This window comes from Malurus melanocephalus, unplaced genomic scaffold (assembly GCF_030028575.1).
Source record: "Malurus melanocephalus ecotype Western Australia unplaced genomic scaffold, MMel_1.1 scaffold_904, whole genome shotgun sequence".
In the NCBI taxonomy this organism is placed as follows: domain Eukaryota; kingdom Metazoa; phylum Chordata; class Aves; order Passeriformes; family Maluridae; genus Malurus; species Malurus melanocephalus.
Window position 1 is genome coordinate 134,046 of NW_026624136.1, and position 22,050 is coordinate 156,095.

General features: G+C 42.8%; 1 protein-coding gene across 1 annotated transcript; it reads right to left on the bottom strand.

Annotated features, from left to right (window-relative positions):
- Positions 1–4,910: 4,910 nt before the first annotated feature.
- RAD51C (RAD51 paralog C) lies at positions 4,911–22,044 on the bottom strand. Its single transcript, XM_057386053.1, has 9 exons — positions 21,914–22,044; positions 20,983–21,241; positions 20,588–20,754; positions 19,450–19,583; positions 16,694–16,825; positions 14,527–14,593; positions 11,467–11,527; positions 8,853–8,913; positions 4,911–5,226 (listed from the first exon to the last, which is right to left on the bottom strand). Exons 1-9 carry the CDS (start codon positions 22,029–22,031, stop codon positions 5,122–5,124), a joined length of 1,104 nt encoding a protein of 367 aa, XP_057242036.1. The 5' UTR covers positions 22,032–22,044; the 3' UTR covers positions 4,911–5,121.
- Positions 22,045–22,050: the final 6 nt, after the last annotated feature.

A 22,050-nucleotide genomic window follows, 5' to 3' on the forward strand; every position in this document is an offset into this window, starting at 1 on the left:
ACAGGATTTCAGGCCTGAATCCCACTTCCAGCTGTCATGGAAATTTCCAGTGCCATTCCAAAGGAAAATTCCATTTTCAGCCCTCCATTCAGACCCGTGTTTAGCAAAGGGTGTGCTCTGAATTGGTGAGGAAGAGGATATAAAGCCTGAAACCCACTTTTGCTYGGAGGAGGCAATACCARGCAGTATCCCWCTCAAATCYCACCATTGCTCTCATTKAGGTTTTTAACATCTTCCCTTTTGSACAGTGGAGCATGAAGTTCATCCTAAAGCAAGAACAAAGTTTAAGTTGAGTTCCTAATTGGGATTTAAAATAAATCGTGTTGATTCTTCCACAGACTTACTTTATCTTCATCTCACTGCAGATTGGATTCTTGGTTCTGTGATATCCTGCTCCAATCACAAGACCTTGGATTTTACAGACACTTACTTAGAACTGTCTCTTAAAAAATAATTAAAAATCACTCACTTCCATGAATATCAGAAACCAACCACTATTGTGAGCTTTGTTTTTGTAATTTATGTGCTATAAGATGCAGATAAAATAGAATGGTGGGACTCACAGTCTTGAAAGAATGTAYGCAGTTGATTCTAACTTCTTTCAGCAGCCTCAAACCCTGTGATACAGCCACAGAAACTTGTGCTCATTTTACAAATTAATGAATGAATAACTTTTAAAGAGATAGATTTATGTGATGTACCACATTTACTATCAAAAGTGTAGTAAGCAGTAAGCTTGTCTAGTAAAAAACAGAAGTGTTACAATCTCATATTGACATGCTGCACTTCATAGACATTATTTTCTTTCTAAGGAGACAACTTGTTCTTTAGCCCAAAACATTTTATTTTAGTAACATATATGATACAAAAAGAATTACTAAGTAAGTGTWGTTGTAACTGTGTTGCTAAAATAACAGCAGTTCACGCTAAATAAATTAAGGGTATTAGAAGGATATGTGTCATAAATTTAAACCTCCAAAATAATGCAAACTGAGCAAGTATTCAAAGAGCGTATTTGTGGCCTTTGATAAAAACATCCAGACCCAATTAGAACCCTTTATTGAGGTCTAGAAAGTTTCTTTTTTACTTTCTTATATATGTTACTAAATATTTTAAACATTCCCCCTTCTCATTGTTTGAAACTGAAATGTGATTTTTAAATTTTTTTTAATATCTTGATGCTTCTTTGGCTCCATTTAAATCAATGGCAAGTAATTCTTGTAATAAAATGAGCAGCATTAGCTGTAATTTGTGAAGGATGACTTAGTAAAATACCGACTTTTCTATGCATTCTTTTGGCACATAATCTAACATTTTTACTGCTTGTGTAATGATGGAACTATTGGTTTTAATGCCATTTATTATTTCAATAGATAGAGTTAAAACTGCGTAGAGCTTAGCCTCTCTAATGGATAGATAGTGGATATTGTAGGAATATGTCTTGCTTGTGGGAAGTGAGACAGGAGCTGACAGTTTAACAGTGGGTGCATTTGTGGGTGAAATTCAGTACTGGGAAAGGGGCCAGTTCCCGGTGATTTCATTCTTCAGGATAGAACATTAATGCAGGCATCTTGCTCTAGCCAAGGGAAGTAACTCCCCTGACCCTAATCATCCCAAATGAGTCCATGGCCAGCAGCCACAAGACATTGAGTGCCCAGCCTGGGGAGCTGGGCAGAGGGAAGCCCAGGAGCAGGGAGCAGCTGGCACTGGTTCCTGCAGCCAAGGGGCTGGTGCGGAGGAGGGCTGGCCAGGCTGCTCCAGGACACTGCCAGCTCCACATTCCCCTGCAGCCAGGCTCCCTGGGTGAGCTCTTAGCGGGCCCTTGTRCTTGAGCTGCTTTGGGAACACGGGCTGACCTCCCTGGGTCTCATCCTGTTTAAAAAGTGTTATTTTCCTTATGTGCTCTGCTGTAATATTTGTGTTACTGCCATGACAGCGCTCTGTTTATTCCATTTCCCTCAAGGACAAGAAAGCATCAAACCATACTTCAAAACTTACCAYATGTATTTCATGTAAAATGAATATGATAAAACAGTATAACACATCTTAATGTGCCTTCCTAAAGAATTATTACCCTGAGCATGGTAAAGACAGTTTCTTTTCAGAAGCTGGAGCACAAAGACTTGCCCTTCCAACTTTCCTATCTTCTTTTGTTCAGGAAAAAGGTGTGGCTCAAAAGCAGGCAGTAAGGATTTCACCTTTGCTGTTAATCCATCAAATACCTGAGAATAAATCTGATTCTAAATTTAGTCCCCCCATAAAATAACTAAAGGAACAGGAACTGAAATACAGCAGGAAAATGGTTTGTTATATTTCAAATGTACTTTTCTCATCTCTGTCTTCAACACTCAGGTTAGTGGCCATAGCTCCTTTCCACGTGAATCAATCACTTTGTGATTGACTTTAATAGGAGGTTGATTTCCTACCCTGAACCTTTGGATCGCCAGTTAAGCTATTTCTTCTCCATGTTTCCTTAAATTTACTCTTGTTAGAGGCTGGTTCCTCAGTATTTCATAATGGAAAAGGTGCAGAACACATCAAATCAGGAAGAAATAAACTGTTATTTTCCCAGTCCAAACCACAGAGTTTCAAAGCAGGACTCAGGGCTTGAGAATTATCCTGTGACCGCAGTGTTTGTCTGTTGCCAAGGCCTGTGGTGGGATCTGGAGTCTTGTTGTGGTGACAAARTAAGTTCCTCCACCACAAGTAAATGTCGTCCCCACAAAATGGAATAATTTCAAACTCAGCATGACAGCTAAAGCCCTTGGCTTTCAGCAGACTGGGACTTAAGCAGCAAATCAAACAACCCATTTTCTTTTTGATGCAGTGCCATGAGGTTGGATAGTTAGAATCTTACTTTTTGTGCAATAATAAAATTCTCTGCCCCTTGCTGTTGGGCACTGATGCTGTGACGTGCATGAGAATTCCAGGCACATGTGGAAAAAAATCAACTTGCCATGGAAGATTTACTGGTGAGGCAACGGTCAAATTTTTTCTCTCTGCAATTCTGAGCCTGGAACAGCTTCCTTGTCTCCAGCAGATGAGAATGAAATCTGGCTCATTTAATCTAATTTTGTCTCCGCCAACAGATCCTTCTCTCAGTTCTGGTCTTGCAGAGCTGATTTTTATAATAGCTTCAATAGGAAAAAAAGAGAYAAAAATTAAAAAATCTCAGCATAGAGAGCCTCCAATGTTTCCTCTGGACATTTTGTAACTCCCACTGTTAACCAGTAACTGTGCATCTTTTTTATTTGAATAATGATGCCCATAACACTGGAAGCTCTAACATTTACTCAGCCAAAACCATTTATCTTGTTATAACAGGATCAGCATCTCAGCTGGGGCTTCTGGATGCTACTCTACTACAAACAAAATTAAAACCACAGTCAGCTGAAATTAATAGTATATGGGAGCCACACTGTTACTCTCCTCACGCATGGAAGGACGTGTGGAGGGTGTTAAATCCCAGCACAACGCATTGAGAGAAATGGATTTTTCCATAATTACCAAACCCCTTAGATAGCAGCTATCACCGGCAACCAGCAGAGCTCCTGAAAATATTGCTCCAACATTCCTAATGGATGGTTTTCCTTGTGGCTACGTAGGCATGAGCTCGGTGCCAGCTCCCCCCTCCTCCTGCACTGCAATACGTAGGAAGCTTTTATTCCCAAACGGGAGCGTTTGCTTGCTGACATCACATGCGGTAGGATCCTTTTGTTTGCCTGTGTCTCCTGCATTGAAATGTTTGTCTGAGTCACAGATCCCGCTGCCTGCCTTCCCCTATGTCATGCTGCTTGCTTCAGAGCTCTTCCCTGACTCACAGTTTTTAAATTTTGACACAGCCCAGTTTGCTGCATGGCAACTCAATACTTTTGCCTTTAATATTTTATTATGTAATTTTTATCTAAACCCTATAATGATGCAAAAACCACTGCTTTTTAATTTTTTTTTTTGCAGCCTTTTCTGAATAGAGAGATTTTATGACTCAGATTCAGCACTGAATTTCGTTTCAAGGCAAAGTCAGTTTAGTGTATACTAAATTAAAAATTTAAGATAGTGACTCCCACAACTTGAATTCTCCATTTAGCTGCTGGCTGAGTTTCCTCAGCTCTAACGTTACCGAGTGCTCTGCCAAAAGGGGTCATCTCTGTGCATGTGTACAAACACTTCTCATAATTGAAGTAATTACTATTTTGCAGTGCAGCACCTTTCTTCTCCTCTAATAATCTTCTCGATTTGTTTTCTCTTAATAAAAAGAGGACAAAAAGCTGCTGTGCTTTCAGTGTACATTCATTCTCTGGGTTTAGACTCTGGAGCTGCTGATATTGCTGGTGCCTAAGTCTGGGTTTCCTCTTTATTACAGCCACGAACAAAAGAGATCATGATTACAGCATGAAATGAAATGAAATGAAGAACATGGAAGTCAGGGCTATGCAGCAGTTCAGTTCAAGCCTGAGTCATGGTAAAATATTCCCATTTACTGAGACAGGAATATAAAATTATCATGCTGGATTAAATCTTTTGTCCTTCAGATCCACTCTTTCATCTRTGTTGTTGCCACTACAGGATAAATGAGAAGTTCAAAGCAGAGCTTTGATTGTCCTTGACCAAGGACTTTGCGGCAGGTGAGGGCTAAAGCCCCACTCTGGTGTAGCTCTGAAAGCTGCATTTCTCTTCCAGCATCCAGTGCCTGTGTCCTGCTCTGAGCCTGTGGTGAGCACAGAGCTGCTTCCAACCTCCTTAAAATTCAGGTACACACAAAGCCAGATGACTGATCCACATGCCTGTCATTAAATGTGCTGTGCTCTCGTTTCATTGTCGTTTTACACAGTGTGAAAAGATGTGGTTATAGCCCCACACAGACCCCCCCCCAAAACCCCCAAACAAAACAACAAAAACCCCACCAAAGCTGAAGCCACTGTTATAGAAAACATAGATTTTTATTATAAAAGTAAAATTATGCCATACACAAAGCAATCTGCTGCCACAGAATTTTATACATTGCAGTCTTAATGTTAAAACAACGTCCAGAGCARGAATTGGAGAGTCTCTCAGGCTGCCTTTGGCTGCACGTTCACCCTGCCACTGCTCTCCAGCAGGTTTTTAACATCCACTTTGGAATCACTGCTGCTTCTCCTCTGTCCGTGGCCGTTTGCGAGGGTTCATCTCAGTCCCTTCTGCGCTGTGAGTGACAGCTGGAGGCTGCACATCTCGGAAGCCATGGGACTGGAAGATGCAAGGAAAATCATGTGCTAAGGCTTGTAGGGATATAAAGCTATGAGTAACCAKTTCCCAGAAGATCAGAATGAGGGATGCTGCTGCCATTTATTTTGGATGAGAAGCCACAGAATGTTTATAGACCCGGTTAAGTTCAGCACTGCAAACTTTTCAATACATGTGCCAACTAATGCCTCCTCAATTTGTTTTTTAAAGATATTTTCACCAGCCAGGCTATCACTTTCATTTTACTGCTTATCACCCCTATGGCTATGAAAAACTGCTTCTCTGTAAATTAACTTATGTTGCTTATTTAAATAAATCAAAAGACAAATCCATCAGCTCCCACAGAAGCAAGGAGAYGACTGGATTAATTGCCTCAGTCATTTTCAGAAACAAAACTGTGAATTTCTACAACCTAGGATATTTTTGTTCYGTGTACCTACTTAATGAACTGAAAACATCAATGAGACATTGTAAGAGAACAGCAGAGCTGAATCTGTCTCTAGACTGCAAAGACTGTTCCAGCATAGTAATTTATGGGACACAATGGGATGAAAACCTTTGACTGCCAAAAACTAAATGTAGAAGTGAAAACTACATGCTGCTACTCAGGAGAGTGCTTGAAGTGATCTATCTGGCCTAGCACCACTCATATTTTCTGTTACTGTAGCTCACAATTTAATTTTTAACCATTTTAAAATATGAAAGATCTCAAAGTCAGTTAGTTAAACATGTCATGGATGCAGATGGAGATGATGAGATGTTGTGTAAAGCCTGCAACTGTCTGAATTCCCATCTCCAGACAAATTCTGTGCAGAGAGCRCTGTTGACAGCTCAGTGAAGAATTTTAGTGCAGACTTTGAGAGGAAAAGGCATTAATCAGAACACAAAATTGCTCTGCTGATCCAAAATGCTCAGGTAGAGACAATGTGGGGACAAGAGCATTTCAGGAACACTGACATTTTAGGTTGGTGCAGTGTGAAAAAAGCAGGCAGAATTACCATCAGACGTGACTCTTCCCAAATGCCAGCGTGTCCCACACCAAGATCAATCCCAAACCCGAGCAAAATGTCTTCTTTAAGTCTCCCATCCCTCCATTGCTATTTCTGAATGCTTCACCTCACTCAACCCAGGGTTTTTGAAGGAACAAACAGCAAGAGGTGCCACAAGGGCAGGATCTGTGCATCCCCCTCTGCTATTTATAAGCAACTCAAGTGTTATTCTAAAGAGCATAATGGGGAATCTTCAAGTTTAATGTTTCACTGCATCTAATCTCTGCCATTTCCCTGAGGCACAAAGGTGGATATGTAGCCAAGTATCCACTTAATCCAGAATGCTGACTCCCAGTGAAAGCATTCCAAGGGTTATAAAGGCCAGAACATAAARTAGGCTGCCCAGGATGGATGTCTCACACTTGGATCCAGGCAGGCACCTTGAAAATACAAGAATTTAGTGTATATTTGTGAGCTTGGTAGTGGTTTTGAGATGGTGAGGAGGTGACTGCTGGAACCAAGGACAAAGCTCAGTCTCCTGTCATTTTGAATTGTTCCTTCATGTCCTGGGAATTTACACCCTGTGGAGCAAGACTGGCAAAGGTGGATGGYTTTATCACCTGAGCAGTGCTCCCATTGCTGGCCTGGCAGACCCTCCACAGCTCAGGGAAACACAGTTCCTACCCAGAATTTAGATCCTGGGTCTCTGTCTTTCACTATGAAATAATCAGGTCACATTCCTGGGAAACTCAGGTGAATCAGCTGAGCTACTTACTCCCTTGTGCATAAATCAATTTCCATTTCTATACTCCACATTTGAGAATGAATCCTTATCAGCTTGTGGGAGAAAGKATTTCATGGGAGAGGAGTTCCACAGCCCCCTCAGAGTGGTGACTGACTCCARTGTGCTGGAAAGGACAGGGATAAAAAAAACCCCAGAGCTCAGTCATGAATTTACACATTTCATCAGCTCATGGGCACTGAAGAGCCATTTTGCCAATGGCACCAAAGCACCTCATTTGCACATTTCTGATTCCTAAGGAATTAATTAATTTTTTTAATTTTTTTTTTGGTATGCTGGTTATACACAAATCTGACTTGGAAACACTGGACATGTRCTGACATCTTCCAGTTTAACTATGGAATGAGAAATGATAACAACAGACTGTTATCAGACCTGAATTTCATGAAAGAGATGGGGATAATACATTTTTTACTTAAAGAAACCATCTGCTGAAGCAGTTCATCAGGATTAAGGGAAAAAACACAGGGATAATCTTAAATTTTAACTAATCTTTGATTAGGATTCGCTYTCAACTGTATTTCAAGATTGTGTGCATTCACACAGAAGAGAGCATAGCTGTTTTATGATGCTTATAAAACTGAAAGGAAAAGGCAATTAAACTGTCTGAGATAAAATCCATCTGTTTGTCAGCTGGAGAAAAAAAGGACTCACATCACATGATCCAAACAACCTTGGGATGTAGTCCCACTTCYCCTTCCAGTCTTTAAAAAAGTACATATTTGCAGTATTTCTTCTGTCCAGGTGAATACATTCAGGGACAGGGAAAAAAAAATCTGATTTCTGTTTGAAAGTTTGAAGATCCTATCTGATGGCAGCTTAAAATCTGCAGAAAATGCTATGGCAACGTGTTTCCATGAGGACACACAGCAAATAGTTATGGAATTGTACCTATGGATCTGACATGTGAGGATGCAAGARTTGAGTGGTGCTGTCTTTTTAAACCTAAATACAGCTTAGACAGCATCTCTTCTCATTAATATGTATCTAAGCACCCCACAATAGGAAATAATCACAGGATTTAACTAGGGATGAATAAGGACTCCAGCCATAAGCTGGAAGCTCYTTATATGATAGCAGCAGAAGAGAAAAATCTGTGTATATTGGCTGAGTGTAGGGTCAGTGTAGGATGGGGAGATAAATACAACGTGGGTTCTATCACCCATAAAGCAGAGATGGGGAAATACCTACAGAACAAAGCACTGGTGAGGAATCTGGAATATCAGGTTTAATTCTGCTCATCCTGATCCTAAAAAGATAAACTCAGCCAGAACAGATGTAAAGAGCCACCTGAGAAACAACGCCCTACCTGAGCAGGGAGAAAACAGATCAGGTCTCCCAAAATGAAGGCTCAGATGAGCTCATGGTAATTGTACTCAGGCCAAAAGTTAACATCGGGGCCAGACAAAATAAGCAGCAGCAGCAGCAGAACAGATGGGGACAGGCTGCCTGAAAGTCTGATCTGGAAATCAAAGTGTTTTAACTCTGAGAGGACAAAATGCTGGGTCACTTTTCTAAAGGGAAAAGGTGCAAATTATCCCTGGAAAATCTGGAGATATCCCAGTGTCACTGGTTCCCTTCAGAAGGCTGCTAAAAAGGAGCAAATTACCCCTAAATCTGGAGATATCCCAATGTTACTGGTTCCCTTCAGAAAGCCACTGAAAATGTGCAAATTACCCCTAAATCTGGAGATATCCCAATGTTACTGCTTCCCTTCAGAAGGCAGCTGAAAAGCAACACTAAGAGAGCAAAGACCTTTCTCAGATTTGCCTGAAAATTCCTTTACAGCTGACAGTGTGCTCCCATCTGTGAATCTCCATCCCCAAAGGAATACTCACCGTGATGTCATAGGGTATGGTGGACTCCTTCTGACTCGGTGATTTGTACAATGTGGCCAGCCTGGTGAAACAAAAAACAGATAATTCTGATTAATTAAKAACAGTAATAAAAATTCCAAATAGCTCAGTGACCAGACCCGAGTTTTCCACAGTACTAATGGAATTCTCACAGATGTATTTTCATATAGGTCATTTAAACTGTGGATTCCCATCCTTACATGACCTGTCAGCTCAAACACARTGCAGACCTACTAAAAAGAGTGAATGATTAATTAGCCTTGTTTCATCACAGTATTTGATGACATTTTTGGAACAATATTCATTATGAATTAATTCCAAATGTCACTTTCTTAAAATGCAAACAAAAAGGGTTTTGAGCACAACTCTTCCCTATTCCATTAATCATTTGTTCATTGACCTCTCAAAGCTGGGGGAGACCCTCAAGAACTCCAATACTTCCAGGGAGGCTTTTTCCAGAGATTTCACAAGCCTGTCAATATGACCCAGAGGCTGGAGATGTTCTATTTCTAAGCCTGCCCTTGTCAGTGACACACAGCACAACCTTGAGAAAATAGTTTCCYTTTTCTTTCTCCTCTGACACTTCCCTGATTTGGTGCATTTAGACTCTCAGCAATACGCCTTGATTTGTGTTCTGCAGTAAATGCTTGCGTGATATGGAGAGAAAAATTGTAAAGCAGCTCAAAAGCAAAGGTTTTTCAACCAGTGCCAGGGCTGCACCATGCCCACCTCCCCAAAACTCACCCTTACATAAGTCACTCTAGAAAGTGTTCTGCTCTCCGTAGCAAGACACCCTGCCAAAAATCCTGTTAATTATTTTCGGGGGGTTTTTTCCTCCCTGAGGTGCCATTCTATTAGAGAGCACGTAATTACAGCCTGAGGAACACTGCCACTTCATGTTAGCTACACAGGGAATTCCTCAGAACACTCAAGTGCTGGGTTATACTTGACAAAATTGCCCAAATCTGGAGCTGCAGAAGCCAGCCTTTCACAAGAGCTCAGCTGGAGCCTCTGACTCAACAGGATCTTTTCTCCCAGCAAAGAGAACCCTTAGAATTAAGCTCTGACATTTTCAGGAGAAGAGAGAAAGAAGGAGACAGGTATCAGAGTTGGCCAAAGCACATAAATTTTTTTTTAAAAGGCAAATGGATCCTCAAACACTCTTTGTGCCTTGATAACCTGACATAAAAACAACAAAACTACAATGGATCATCAGCTACAGGCAGCCTGTGAAAAAATAAGACAGCACTGAGCTATTTCTGCTGTTTCTGCAGGCCCCAGTCCACGTTAGCTGCAGATTTAGATCAGTAAATAAGCCATGTTTGTCTATCCTTGGCTTGTTTTCTGGAACTTCTATCTGCAGCCTTCCTAGAACTATTGCAGAAGAAAAWAAGTTMTTTTGAYATATAAAATTAACTTTTGTTCACTCTGCAATCATTATGTTGATGCAACTTGTCCTAAAAAGACTGTTAACTAATCAGTGATGTTAATTTAATTCCAAATTAAACAGCCTGCTGTAATCATTCTGCATTGCTTTCAAACTTGGAATTTCAAAACAAAACTCCCCAASAAAGTGTCACTGCATTTTTCTTTCAAATTCAACAAGCAAAACTCTGCACAACAACATTCCAGCAGCATTTTTGCTCGCTATTTGCAGAAGATTAGGGAATTGCCACGGCTCCTTAATCTCAAGCTGCTGCACGGTGATATTATATACAGGACAAACTAAACTGACCAGGAAAGAGAAATGTGAAGAGGGGAAAAAAGAACCAAAAAACAGAAGAGATCTCCTGGCAACAGACAGAATTTCACACTGTTTTGAGAAGGGTCAGCTCACCCTCCACAGCTCAGCCACCAGTGCAGCCCCTTGTGCCTCTCTRCAGGTCACCACAACCCAGAATTGCAAATCTCTCCAGTTTGGCAGGATCCTGCTGCATTCCAAAGCAAACAGGTCCTGTGGCTGCCCCTGAGGCTCAGGTCAGCAGGGCACAGCCTGTCCTGAGGGTCACTGTCTAGCTGGCTTCAAAGCCTTCTTTGGCATCTCTGGCTTTGGACTGACAGGGGATGAAAACATTGAAGCAAAAAAAAATTCTACTCAAATTCTACAGTGCCTGCAAGCAACCGTGGAGGAGTAGGAGGTTCTTCATAATGAGACTGTTGAAATTGCACCTCTTCAGAGTAGGGCATAAAAATCACCTTGTAACCCACCAGCTCAATGTTTGCACAGCATAAATTCACGTCAAAATGAGAAAAGTTTTGTTCCACTCCAAAACGCTCAAAAAAACCCCAACTTCTTGCAAAATGCAGATAGTAAAAGATACTTTCTACTTAGCCAACAAATCCTAAATCCTTGAGTCTGAATGACTGCCATTGGGATGTTACACTTTGATAAATCATGGCACTTCGTCAGAAAGAGCCCATCACGGTGGGGAGGAGGAACCTGACAGTTCAACCCACACTGTCCCAGCCCGAATGAGAAAATTCCTGAGCCTCAGGAGCCTGGCATGTGGCAGACCAAGGCCAGGAGCCACTATGGCCAGTTTGAAAAGATTCTCCACATTGTCATTCTATGGATTTTGCTCACATTTTCACTCACCTCTGACTGTTGTCCCAATGGAAGATTAAACGGACGGTGGCAGCGTGTCCCCAGCTTTCTCCTGAGGGACATAAAGCAACAGATCATTATCTCTTACACCAGCAGCAGCAGCAGCAGCAGCAAAATGAACTGAAATTAATCCTCAAAACCCCCCCATGGTTAAAACAAAATATGCCTTTCTTGCAGTGATGCATCACATCTTTTCCTTCACAACAGATTCATCAAGACAAGCAACAAGTTCTCCAGTCAGTGTGTTTTACAGAAATCTTGATGCAACACTTCCAGATTTGTAAAAAAAAATATGGATTCCTAATAAAGGACAGATACTACAAAAATCTTGAAAACAGAGGCAGCTTGAAGAAGAGATTTGTCTAATTACTACTGAAGAAGWCTGGTGAGGAGGTCTAAATCCTACTTCAGAACTGTGATATTCTGTCTCTCAGGCATAATTATGAGCAAACATCACTCCCTTTGGGATACCAGCTTTGGGAGAAAGTCAATGATTATTAAAGTATTAAGGACCCCTGAAGCAGTCTCCTGCTTCTGACAGCAAAATGCAAAATAACACAACCCAAAGCAAGGAKTGGGGAGGTGTGGTGGAAAGAGAGAAGGAGGTTTGGGTTGTTATCCTRTTCAGGGGCTCAATCCCATTGTTCCAGCTCACACCTGACCACAAGTCAATGTATGGACAGTTTTACTGGGTGTTCTTTCYTCTGTTTATCCCTGTCAGCAGCCCAAAGATGGATGGAATTTTAAACCAGCCAAGTCTCTCMTGTCCACCTGCTCTTTCCTGTCCATCCCTCCCTCATCTCTACCACATCTCCAGCCCTACGTGCCCCCTGTACTCTGCTATTTATTACAGAATAAAAAAATAATATCCCACTGTAATGAAGACCTAGACCCTCTGGGCATCTTGCCAGACCTTGCTCYGCTATATCTGAGTGGAGATTAAAGATTTTGGCTGTCAGATACRGCTCTGAGGCAGAGATCAAAACACTTTTTACAATGGCTACAAATTCCACACCAGCACGTTTCCAACTGCACTGAATACGAGTGAAAAATGCTACTGTAAAATGAGATTTTTCTCAGTTGAACTGCCTGTAGATTAATATTTGACCTCCTTTCTAAATATATTTAGTATAAATGTCTAGGAACACCCAGCTTAGCTAGTGGGAAAGAAAGCTGTCCCCTTCATAAAGCTCCTGACTTAATACCTTGCAGCATCTGTGCTTTTTCCTTTTTTCCTTTTTTTTTTTTTTTTTTTTTTTTTCCATAATTAAGATCTTCCCTTCTGCTCAGGAGCTGAGCAAGAGTTTAGAGATTAAGGTTCTCATGAAATCTTCGAAAAAGCTGTTTCTCAGGCTTACCAATCAATGGGGGAAAAAAACCTACTTAGTGCAGGCAATAGAATTGATTTTACCTGGGGGTTCCTTTGGCTCCAACAAACCATGAAGGAGCAGGAGGTTCTTCCACCTTTATGATGAAACTTTTGAAATATCTCTTCAGAGCAGGGCATTAAATCCACTTGCTTAAATATTTGGTACCAGTTGGTACAAAGTTGTATTTTTGGAAGGGTTAAAGCACTCAGTTTAACAATGCTGCGGTCACACTCAGTGGGGAGAGTCACAGTCAGCTCCACAGGAGGTCATGTCAAATTAATTGTTTGTGAAAGGAAATATGCACAGGACAATGCAGGATCTCTGTGAATTATAACCTCCCCTGAATGTCTTCACATTCTTCGCTGTCCCCATGACTCAATAAACACAACAGCTCCCAAACAATGCTGGCCAGTGAAAAAAGACAGGCCCTATTAGCTTTAATTGAGTTTGTAGCCAGAGAGGCTGCCAAAAATAATCCATCAGAGAGCAGGAGGCAAAACTGACAAAAAGGGTCAGATCCTGGCAGCTGGCTCTGCCTGCACAACTCCAAATTCCACATTCTTCACGTTCCTGCAGGACACGGGCTGTGTTTGTTCATTTTATTCTACATCTGTGCCAAAGGGTTTGGTGCCTGGGCAGACTCTGGGAACATCTTTGTCCTTGTCCTGTCCCCTTCTCCCTCTTCTCCAGAACAGGGGAATCATTTCTTAGCTCACAGAAAMTGAAGAATTTGTGCCCTTTAAATGAATCATAAAATAATGCAGAGCTACAGGCTGAAATAAGATTTAAATGCTGAACCTTTCCTTAATTTGTAGAAATCTCCACTTCAGAACTGTTTTATTTTCCCCTGTGACTGCAGCAGAAGGGCCTGGATGAGGTATCTGCTCATTACAGGGCAAAATTGAGCAGCCTGGAAAAAAACTCTTTAACCTGGCTCAGGGCAGGCTGTGCCTGAGGATCCCACACAGAACTTCCCTCTCCATCATAACTGCAGAGAATTCCAGTGATGCAGCAAATATGAAATGCCTCTGCAAATAATTAATGGAACATGTTCAAGGGTAATGGGAAAATAAACAATTTAAACTGCTTGGGAGAGGCAGTGAATGGTTCTCAGGGAATTTAGAAAATTGCAGCTTAGTTTGGGGGTATGCAACCATTAAGCTGTGTTCTTTTTTTGAGTGATTTAACCTTCTCCTCACCACATCCCTGCTGCAGATTTACTCCTCCCAGGTACATTTTTTGAATGATCATTCACAAGCCAATTTTGGTTTAAATTATTTGATTTATCACAGATTTGATAATTTAAATAGCTCGAGCTTACTTGGCCCACTTTTGGCAGAAAAAATAAAATCCAACAACCCTCTCACCCTGTGAGTCTCTGCAAACTGAAAATGTCATGACTTTTAAACATATTTATAACCTCTTTTCATAATTCTAACCAGAAGCCTAATATACATACCATGTTTTAATCTAGAATAAAATTTGAAAGCTGCTAATTATAATCACAAGGCTGCCATAGATCGGCACTACCATGGAGTTTCACAATGCCAGCAATTCCAGATGTTATTTTCACCATGGATTCTGCTACAGTGCAGAGATTCAGCAATTTCATTTGCTTKGTGCATAAAGCCAAAGGAAAGGAAGTCATAAATCAGTTTTCAATTCAAAGCTAAACACTTACCCAAAGCAGGTACCAACGTGGACTGGGTTTGTCCAATCCTTGTTGTCATTTGGTTTGTCAGAACCACCTGAAAGAGGAAACAGAAGCAAAGAGGTAAGAAAATCTCCTGGAAAAGCAGCATATTGGTGGGAGGGAAGAGAGGGAATTTTCAAAAAGCTTTTACTGATGAAGCAGTTCCTCAGGCAAAACTCTTGGCAACTGTGATGAAGCTCCTGTGTTAATGAGGAGAAAACTGTAAAGGTGCCTCATCTTTTCCAAACAAATTAAGACAACCCTGTAAAATCTATTTTTGGTTTGAATGGCAGATTTCTTTCATTCAAGACTTGAAAGCAACCTCAGTTTCTTCCTTCCCAAGGGAGGCAAACTCCACACCAATTGTTTATCCWCAACATTTGCCCTGAATGCTGTTTGGATCAGTGTTTAGCTGCATGTGACCTGCACTGGCCCTCCACGAGGAGCTCTCASTCACTGGGGGAAGTGAACTTGGTGGTGCTGCTCACAACGTGYATTAGCCTGGTGATTAAGTGAGTTTCTGTGCCTTGTAGTCTAAAAATGCACAAGTGGGTACAACACAAAGCAGAATGGAAGTGAACAGACAGAGCGGGGGAGTGTTTTCGCAGCCCCAATCACTCGTGGGAGGCTCACAGACAGTCTAGGTTAGATCCCTGGTAGAAGTGGGGGTGGGTGAGATAGAAAGAAGCCAGGAATATTAATCACAAAGTTCATTAAAAATGAAAAATTGTACCCATCCTAGACCCTAGAGAGTTCCATTGTTTGACAGGCTCAGCGGATTCTTGCTTGAGCAGTTCAGAAAAAGTGTGTGAGAGCAAACAATTCCACTGAGCACACCCTGAAACATTTCCACAGCTGAGAGCCCAGCTCATATACACATATTTTAGAGAAGCAAGATGGTACCAGCCCCAAATAGCCTCCTCATCTCCCTGCTGGAGGAGGGCTGGGCATCCTCACTCCGAGTCCAGCTTTAGGATCTGACTTCCTACCATATTAGAGCATCCAGAGCTGCCTGACAAGCAATCCCTGGCATGCAGGCTGGATTTAGCCTGCTCACAGCTCATGGAACTAACTCTGACACTACCAACAAGGGGGCCAATCCAAGCAAAACCATTCCTACAGCTCTGGCTCCTTTAACCTGAGTTTATTTAGCAACTTTGTACTAAGCTGCTCCATGGTTCAGAAGAAATAATTCCCATATTTTTCCCTTSACAAAGGAAACCACTGTGCAATGACAGCTGCTGCTGTTCAAGGTCACCAGGTACCRAGTTGTGAGGGAAAACACTCAGGAAAAGAGAGGCTGTGTAAACCTGAAACATCCATCTCCCTGGTGCCCAGAGCAGCAGGAAGGAGTTCCACACTCATGTCAGGACATTCTGGGAACGCTGGACTCTTCCCTTCTCTTCCCAGAGGGAGCACAAGGGCAGTTTTTTATTTTTAGCACCTCGGAACAACAGCCAAGTGCACCAGAGAGCTGTGGGTGACAAGCTCACAAGTCACCTGGMCACTGTTAGAGCCACAAGCACCATTTTGAGGGCTGGGCAAGCTCTAATTCCTGAACAATGCTTCTCGGAGCTGTCAGAACACTTCCAAAACAACTTCTGGAACAGCTGCAGCTTCCCAGTGCCATCTGCTGGCTGCGGTTCTGCTGCCTCCGGACAGTCAGTGACGTACAAACAATGCCCAGGAAGGAAGCTCTGGGTTTCCATGGATGCCAGAAGAGAAGGCCAGAGCAGCAGACAAAGTGGTTTTCATCCCTAGGAACACTTCGACCAGAGTTTATTTTTAAACAGTTGCGTTGGAATTGCTCAATGCTCTGAGGTATTTTTCTACGTAAAGTCAAGAAGAGCATTCCTCGTCCAACCAAATCATTGGAGGTGATGGGAAACAGCATTAAAAATGACAGGCTACCACTTAATGAAGATCCACAGGATGCTGTTGATGCARCCTTCACCTATTTTGGCAAGCCTAGGAATTTTCCACCTTTTAGGTGTTTTGCCTTTATGGTCCATCTACATTTACCAACTAAACTGGCAAAAACAAATGCAGAGGGACATTACTGCAGTWTAATTTTGCTATTTAGATACAAATCACATTTCCTTAATTCTTTGTAATAAAAAAGCAGCATGTTTTGGGATTGCTGCCCTGGACTTACTGCTGCTTTATGGTCGTTGGCTATGATGATGAGCTGCTGGGCCAGCCCGTTCAGCAGCCTCGTGCGCAGGGACAGATCCTCAAAGTCGTGGCGAAAGGGAAAGGCAATTCCATCAATCACCACCAGCCGGACCTACATGCAGGAGAAAAGGAAAAAGCTGCCATTACCATCCTATAAAAAAAATGACAAAAAGCAGCAAGACCCATTTTTAAGTGCAYTGGAATGTTTTATTTCATCTTCAGGTGAGCGTGACTGAGAGACACCTACTGCTCTCTCAATTCCAGTGACAATCTGGGCAGGTGAAGAGCCTCAAGCTCAACCTTTTGCACAGTACCAGSCAGGCCAGAGCTCTCCCATGAGTTAACTCAGCACAAAGCTGCCGTCCCAAATGTTCCCTCACTGCTCCCTCACAGCTTCCTGACTTCTCTGCAGGTACAGAATACAAAAAGCACAAAGCTGGACTTAAAGCCTTGCACAGGAGAAACTGGACAAAATAATCATTAAACACCAGAATTGTACTTCAGTCAACCCTACACAAAGAGTTAATTAATTGACCTTCTCCCTCAAAAATAAAATCCAAATCCAAACCAGAATTCAGGCTGTCTGGAGCCACAGCTGAGATAACTCAGCTCTTATCAGTGATCTGTCTTGGAAACACGGAGTTTAACAGATGCCTAAAGATATTCCAGGCACACTGCACTGGAGCTGAGGATCTCTCTTGCCTCGAGATGTTTGCTTTGCTGAATTATTTCTTTTGTAGCAATCATTAGCTGAAGTCAGAGCACGCTGCAGCTGCTGGCTCATCACCCTCAAGAYACTGTATAAACATTAGTCTGGGGGGTTGATTTATTCTAACTTCATTTGTTGTGGCTGTTTTGATGACCCAAGTGTGAAATACAGGAGGGAGATGGATGGTCTTACAGTGCCTGCRTGTTCAGATATCACTCAAATCCTCAGTGTCTACAAGTTCTTGCATTACTGCACAAGATAACAAATTGGACACAACAAAAAAAAATCCTGATTTTTCTACATTACTGATTTAACTCATTACTGGGAAGTGTCTTTATGACTGGAGCATATAAACCTGCACAAACATCACCATGAAATGGTCCTAGGCCTCCAACTGAATAAAAACCACCCTTAATTTCCAAAAGAAGATTAAATAGTTGGAATTAAAAGAAGATATTCACCTGTCTTCTCATTTCCCCTCCTTCCTACAAATTATTTTCCATGAGTCTGTACATCCTCCTCATGTATCATTTCTTTACTTTAGGAACAATCAGTTTAACAGCACAAACATGACTCATGCTAGCCAGGAATGTATACATGGTTATATAACTCGTCTATCAGGAATATGTCCAGGTAGGATGGAATTTAGTTAAACTTCTCCTGGTTGTACTTATTTTAAGACAGCAAACAAGAAAATGTGAAGTATTTAAAGTAAAAAGAGAGCTGGGTAGCACCTGCCTTATTCATGCCAGTTTGGCTCTAGCAGACCTTAAAGAATTAGGTTTTTTATTACAAGACTATTTTTAATCAGTCTTTCTCATGTCATTAACAAGATCTCAAACTAATTCATATTTCCAAATGACACACTTGGGTCTCTAACTCTACATGTTCTTATCTCTAAATCTCCACAACTTTGTCTCTCTCATAAAACCCCCTAAAATCTGGAGGCTTCCTGTGGTCCCAGACTGGGCTCCAGAGGGCTCAGACTAATTTTATTGAGAGCTGGACTGCACTGAGCAATCTGCCAAATCTCTTCTAGCCTGCCCAAGGAATCAGCAGAAAGTCTTGTGGCTCTCCTGCAACCTTCAGCAGTTGAGGCTGCAGGCCAAGCCCAGCTAATCAGCACAGATGGTTCCAGGGAACTGCAGCCCAGTGGAACTGTGCTAATGAAGCCGTGTACTTTCCACCAGAGCAAACACAACAGGGCACCGTTAGTACCTGGCAGGGAAAGGGAAATACCAGACTACACCGAGCTAAAGTCAGGCTCCCATCTGTGTTTGCAAGAACACAGCAGCTTCCATAAATGAAAAATTCTGGGGATATGTGCAAAAGAGATTCTAATCCAACACTGATTTGTGATCTGATAGAACAAGGCAGAGTCATTTTTCCCAGATCCTGACAGGGARTGATCTGCAGTGCAGAATCAAGAAATCTGGAGGGGAGGTGGWGAAAATCTGCCTTACAATAGCATTTCTCTAAGACATTAGGTACTAAGAAACTTTCTGGCTGCAGTCCACCCAAGAGTCAAGCTGCAGGCTCTGGTTGCTTGTAGCAACAGAAGATGCACTGAAAAGAAGAAGAGTCACTTTCTGGAGGGTGCAGGATGTTTCTGGTCCTCAGTGACCTTCTAGGACAAAAAAAAAAAAATGGCACCAAACGTTTCTGATGGCACCCTCGTGGTCACCACACACCCCCCTGGCTCAGAGGCTCCTGTGTGGAGCAGTTCTGTGATGATTCCCAGCTCAGTGCTTCCAGAAATGGAACATGCAGCAGCACAGACCCAGTGTCCTCGCCTCAGAGTGGAAATTTGGGAGGATGGCAAAAAGCAAATCACTCTCCAGAGTAACTGGGATGAGAACGAAAAGGCAAACAAGCAGAAGGCTTTACATTTGTACTCTGCTACCAGCCAATATTTCACTGCCAAGCTGCCRAGGTACCAAGGTGTTTACTCGTGTTACTATGGCAGAGAAAAATCTTCAGCTTGAAAGATGAGTGATGCCTCCTGACAAACCTGCACTAACCCTTACCTTGGAATGCTCTGACAGGAATTCTGGCAGCAGGTAGACCTGGGCCAGCAGCTCTATGTAATCACGACAACGGAAGTAATAGATGTGAGAGAGGATATTTTCCAGAGAGAAAGTCTCCAAAGCTTCCCGATGATCTGAGAACAAAACAAACAGATGAGTAAATGAGTCAGAAGTCTGTACGAGCATATTGTTACTTTCATCATCCCACCAAACCCTGCCCTCCACACATAGCAACAGCGGAGCCCCCAGAAACAGAACAGGCAAGGTAAGGAGTGTGGAAACATATTTTCCATCTGGCTTGAAAGTCAGGAAGGTGGTGAGCAGATGCCATCCCAGCATTTGCACTCAGACACACCGGAGCCTCYGAGGGAGGCCTCCAACAATGAAAAATTTATTTCTGAAGCAAGAACTTCTCCAGTAAATCATTTTCAAGCCAGAACACCACCAGAGGACATCAGRGACTATTAATCATCCCTTGTTCAATATACAAGCAGCAGCTCATTTAATACAGTGTCTTTTTACCTCAGTTCAAACAGAARTTTGGTGCATAAATTCTCTAMGAGTAACATAAAAGTTGTCCTTATCCCCAAGAGACCGATGACTTAGAGAATAAAACTCTTACTAAATGTCAGGCTATATTGACTTTATAAAGGAGCTGAATTCTATCTATGGTTTTACTACACCGGCCTTCAGCAGCAACACTAAAAAAAATTCTGCTGTTCTTTTTTTTCCTCACCTGTTCCTGTTTTGAAACAAAACACTCAGTTTTGCTCAACAGAGTTGGGTTTGAGTGTTGCTGCAAATATGATCAATGAGGTGCTAAAAATATAGGAGAGGAAAGGAGAGAGGAAAGGAGGAAGGGCAAACACCCAAACCCCATCCACCCCAAGATCAAAATGATCACAAAATCACCACATACAAAAATAATTATTTTTGAAGCAGACCAGCTCAGACTGCTCCAGACCCAGACGCAGTTCAGGGTTTGATACACACAGGTGGAAACAAAAAGCTGTCAGCAAACACTCCCTAAGCCAGCCCTGCTGCTGAAACCCCACCAAAAGTAACACTGCAGCCTACAAGACACTTATTTCACTCCATCCTTGCCTGCTAGGCAGGAAGCAATGCTTCAGCAATGTACCTTCTTCCTGCTGAGCCTCAGCAATGAGGTGGCAGTGCCGCACGCAGGCAGCTGCAATGTCCACCACTCTGTCCACCATGAAACTGCCCTCGGTGTCAACGAACACAGCTTCTCCAGCAACGCCCCCGAAGCACTCCGGGATCTGGACATCCACTGCCAGCTGCATACTGCCATGGGAAATGGAAACAGAGATCAATATTGACATCCCAGAGCTCTCCCAGCTCACCCCTGGAGTGGTATTTCCACTGAGGATGGAAACAGGGAGCAGTACAAGCATTATTATATTTATAATGCTGGAGAAGAAGCAGAGATTGCTCAAAAATGGACTCATTTAATGGCTGTGTTAAACAAAAAGTGATTGTTGGTTGCCCAGAAGCCACGGAACAATAAAATACCACAGCTGTGTTTTGCCAACGCCAGGTGCCCCGCAGATCTCGGTGATTTTTGTCAGCTGCACGCCACCTCCCAGGATGGTGTCCAGTGCTGAACAGAAGGTGATGATGAAGCCCTGCGTTTGCTCTTCTTCCAGAAGCTCCAGGGCCGTGMATTTCCTGGTGGCACCTGATCCCCCAGCTGTCCTTGCTGCATCCCCGTGGCACTCCTGCCTCACCACCTGCAACGCTTCCAGCGCCTCTTCCCTGGAGATTCCGATTTCTAGGAAAGTCAAAACCACAAAACAGCACTTTTATTTTATAAGCAACGCCCGATTCTGCAGCATAACACAGAATGAGCCTTATTCACCCTCTCAGGACAATATGCACACAGCCCTTGCACTAATTATGGGATTTTCTTGTTATCATAGATAATAAAGCTGTTGATAATCAAAATCCCAGACTGGTTTGGGTTGGAAAGGGCCTGAAAGACCACTCAGTTCAAGACACTACCATGGACAGGGACACCTTCCACCATCGCAGCTTGCTCAGAGCTTCMTCCARCCTGGCCTTGGGCACTTCCAGGGATGGGGCAGCCACAGCTTCTCTGGGCAMCCTGTAYCGGRGCCTCACCAYCCTCACAGGGAGGAATCATGGCACACTCCTTGAAAAAGGCAATTTTCTAACTTCAGAGAAGCTTATTTTCTTTAAATCACATAGAAAAAAAAGAAGAGGGAATCTGGGGAAAGACGAGCAATGAGCCTGACAGAATCCTTTTTTTCCTGCAACTTATTTACACCCATCACTCAGTGTAAGATGATCTTTTACCAGAATCGTCTTTTCTAATTATTCACTGTGCCCATTTCCCGGTGGCCTCACTGGGGTGGGTGCCGGCGAAAGGGAAAAGGGCCGGAAGATGCTCGGGAGGCCCCGCGGGGCCGAATGCCGCCGGTACCTTTGCTCAGGCCGCAGGGGCCGGTGTCCAGCAGCTCCTGCGCCGTCTGGAAGCCGGCGGCGGCGAGGCGTGCGCGCAGGGCGGGGGCGAGCGGCAGCGTGCCCACCTCCCGCTGCATGGCGGCACCGGCAGCGGGC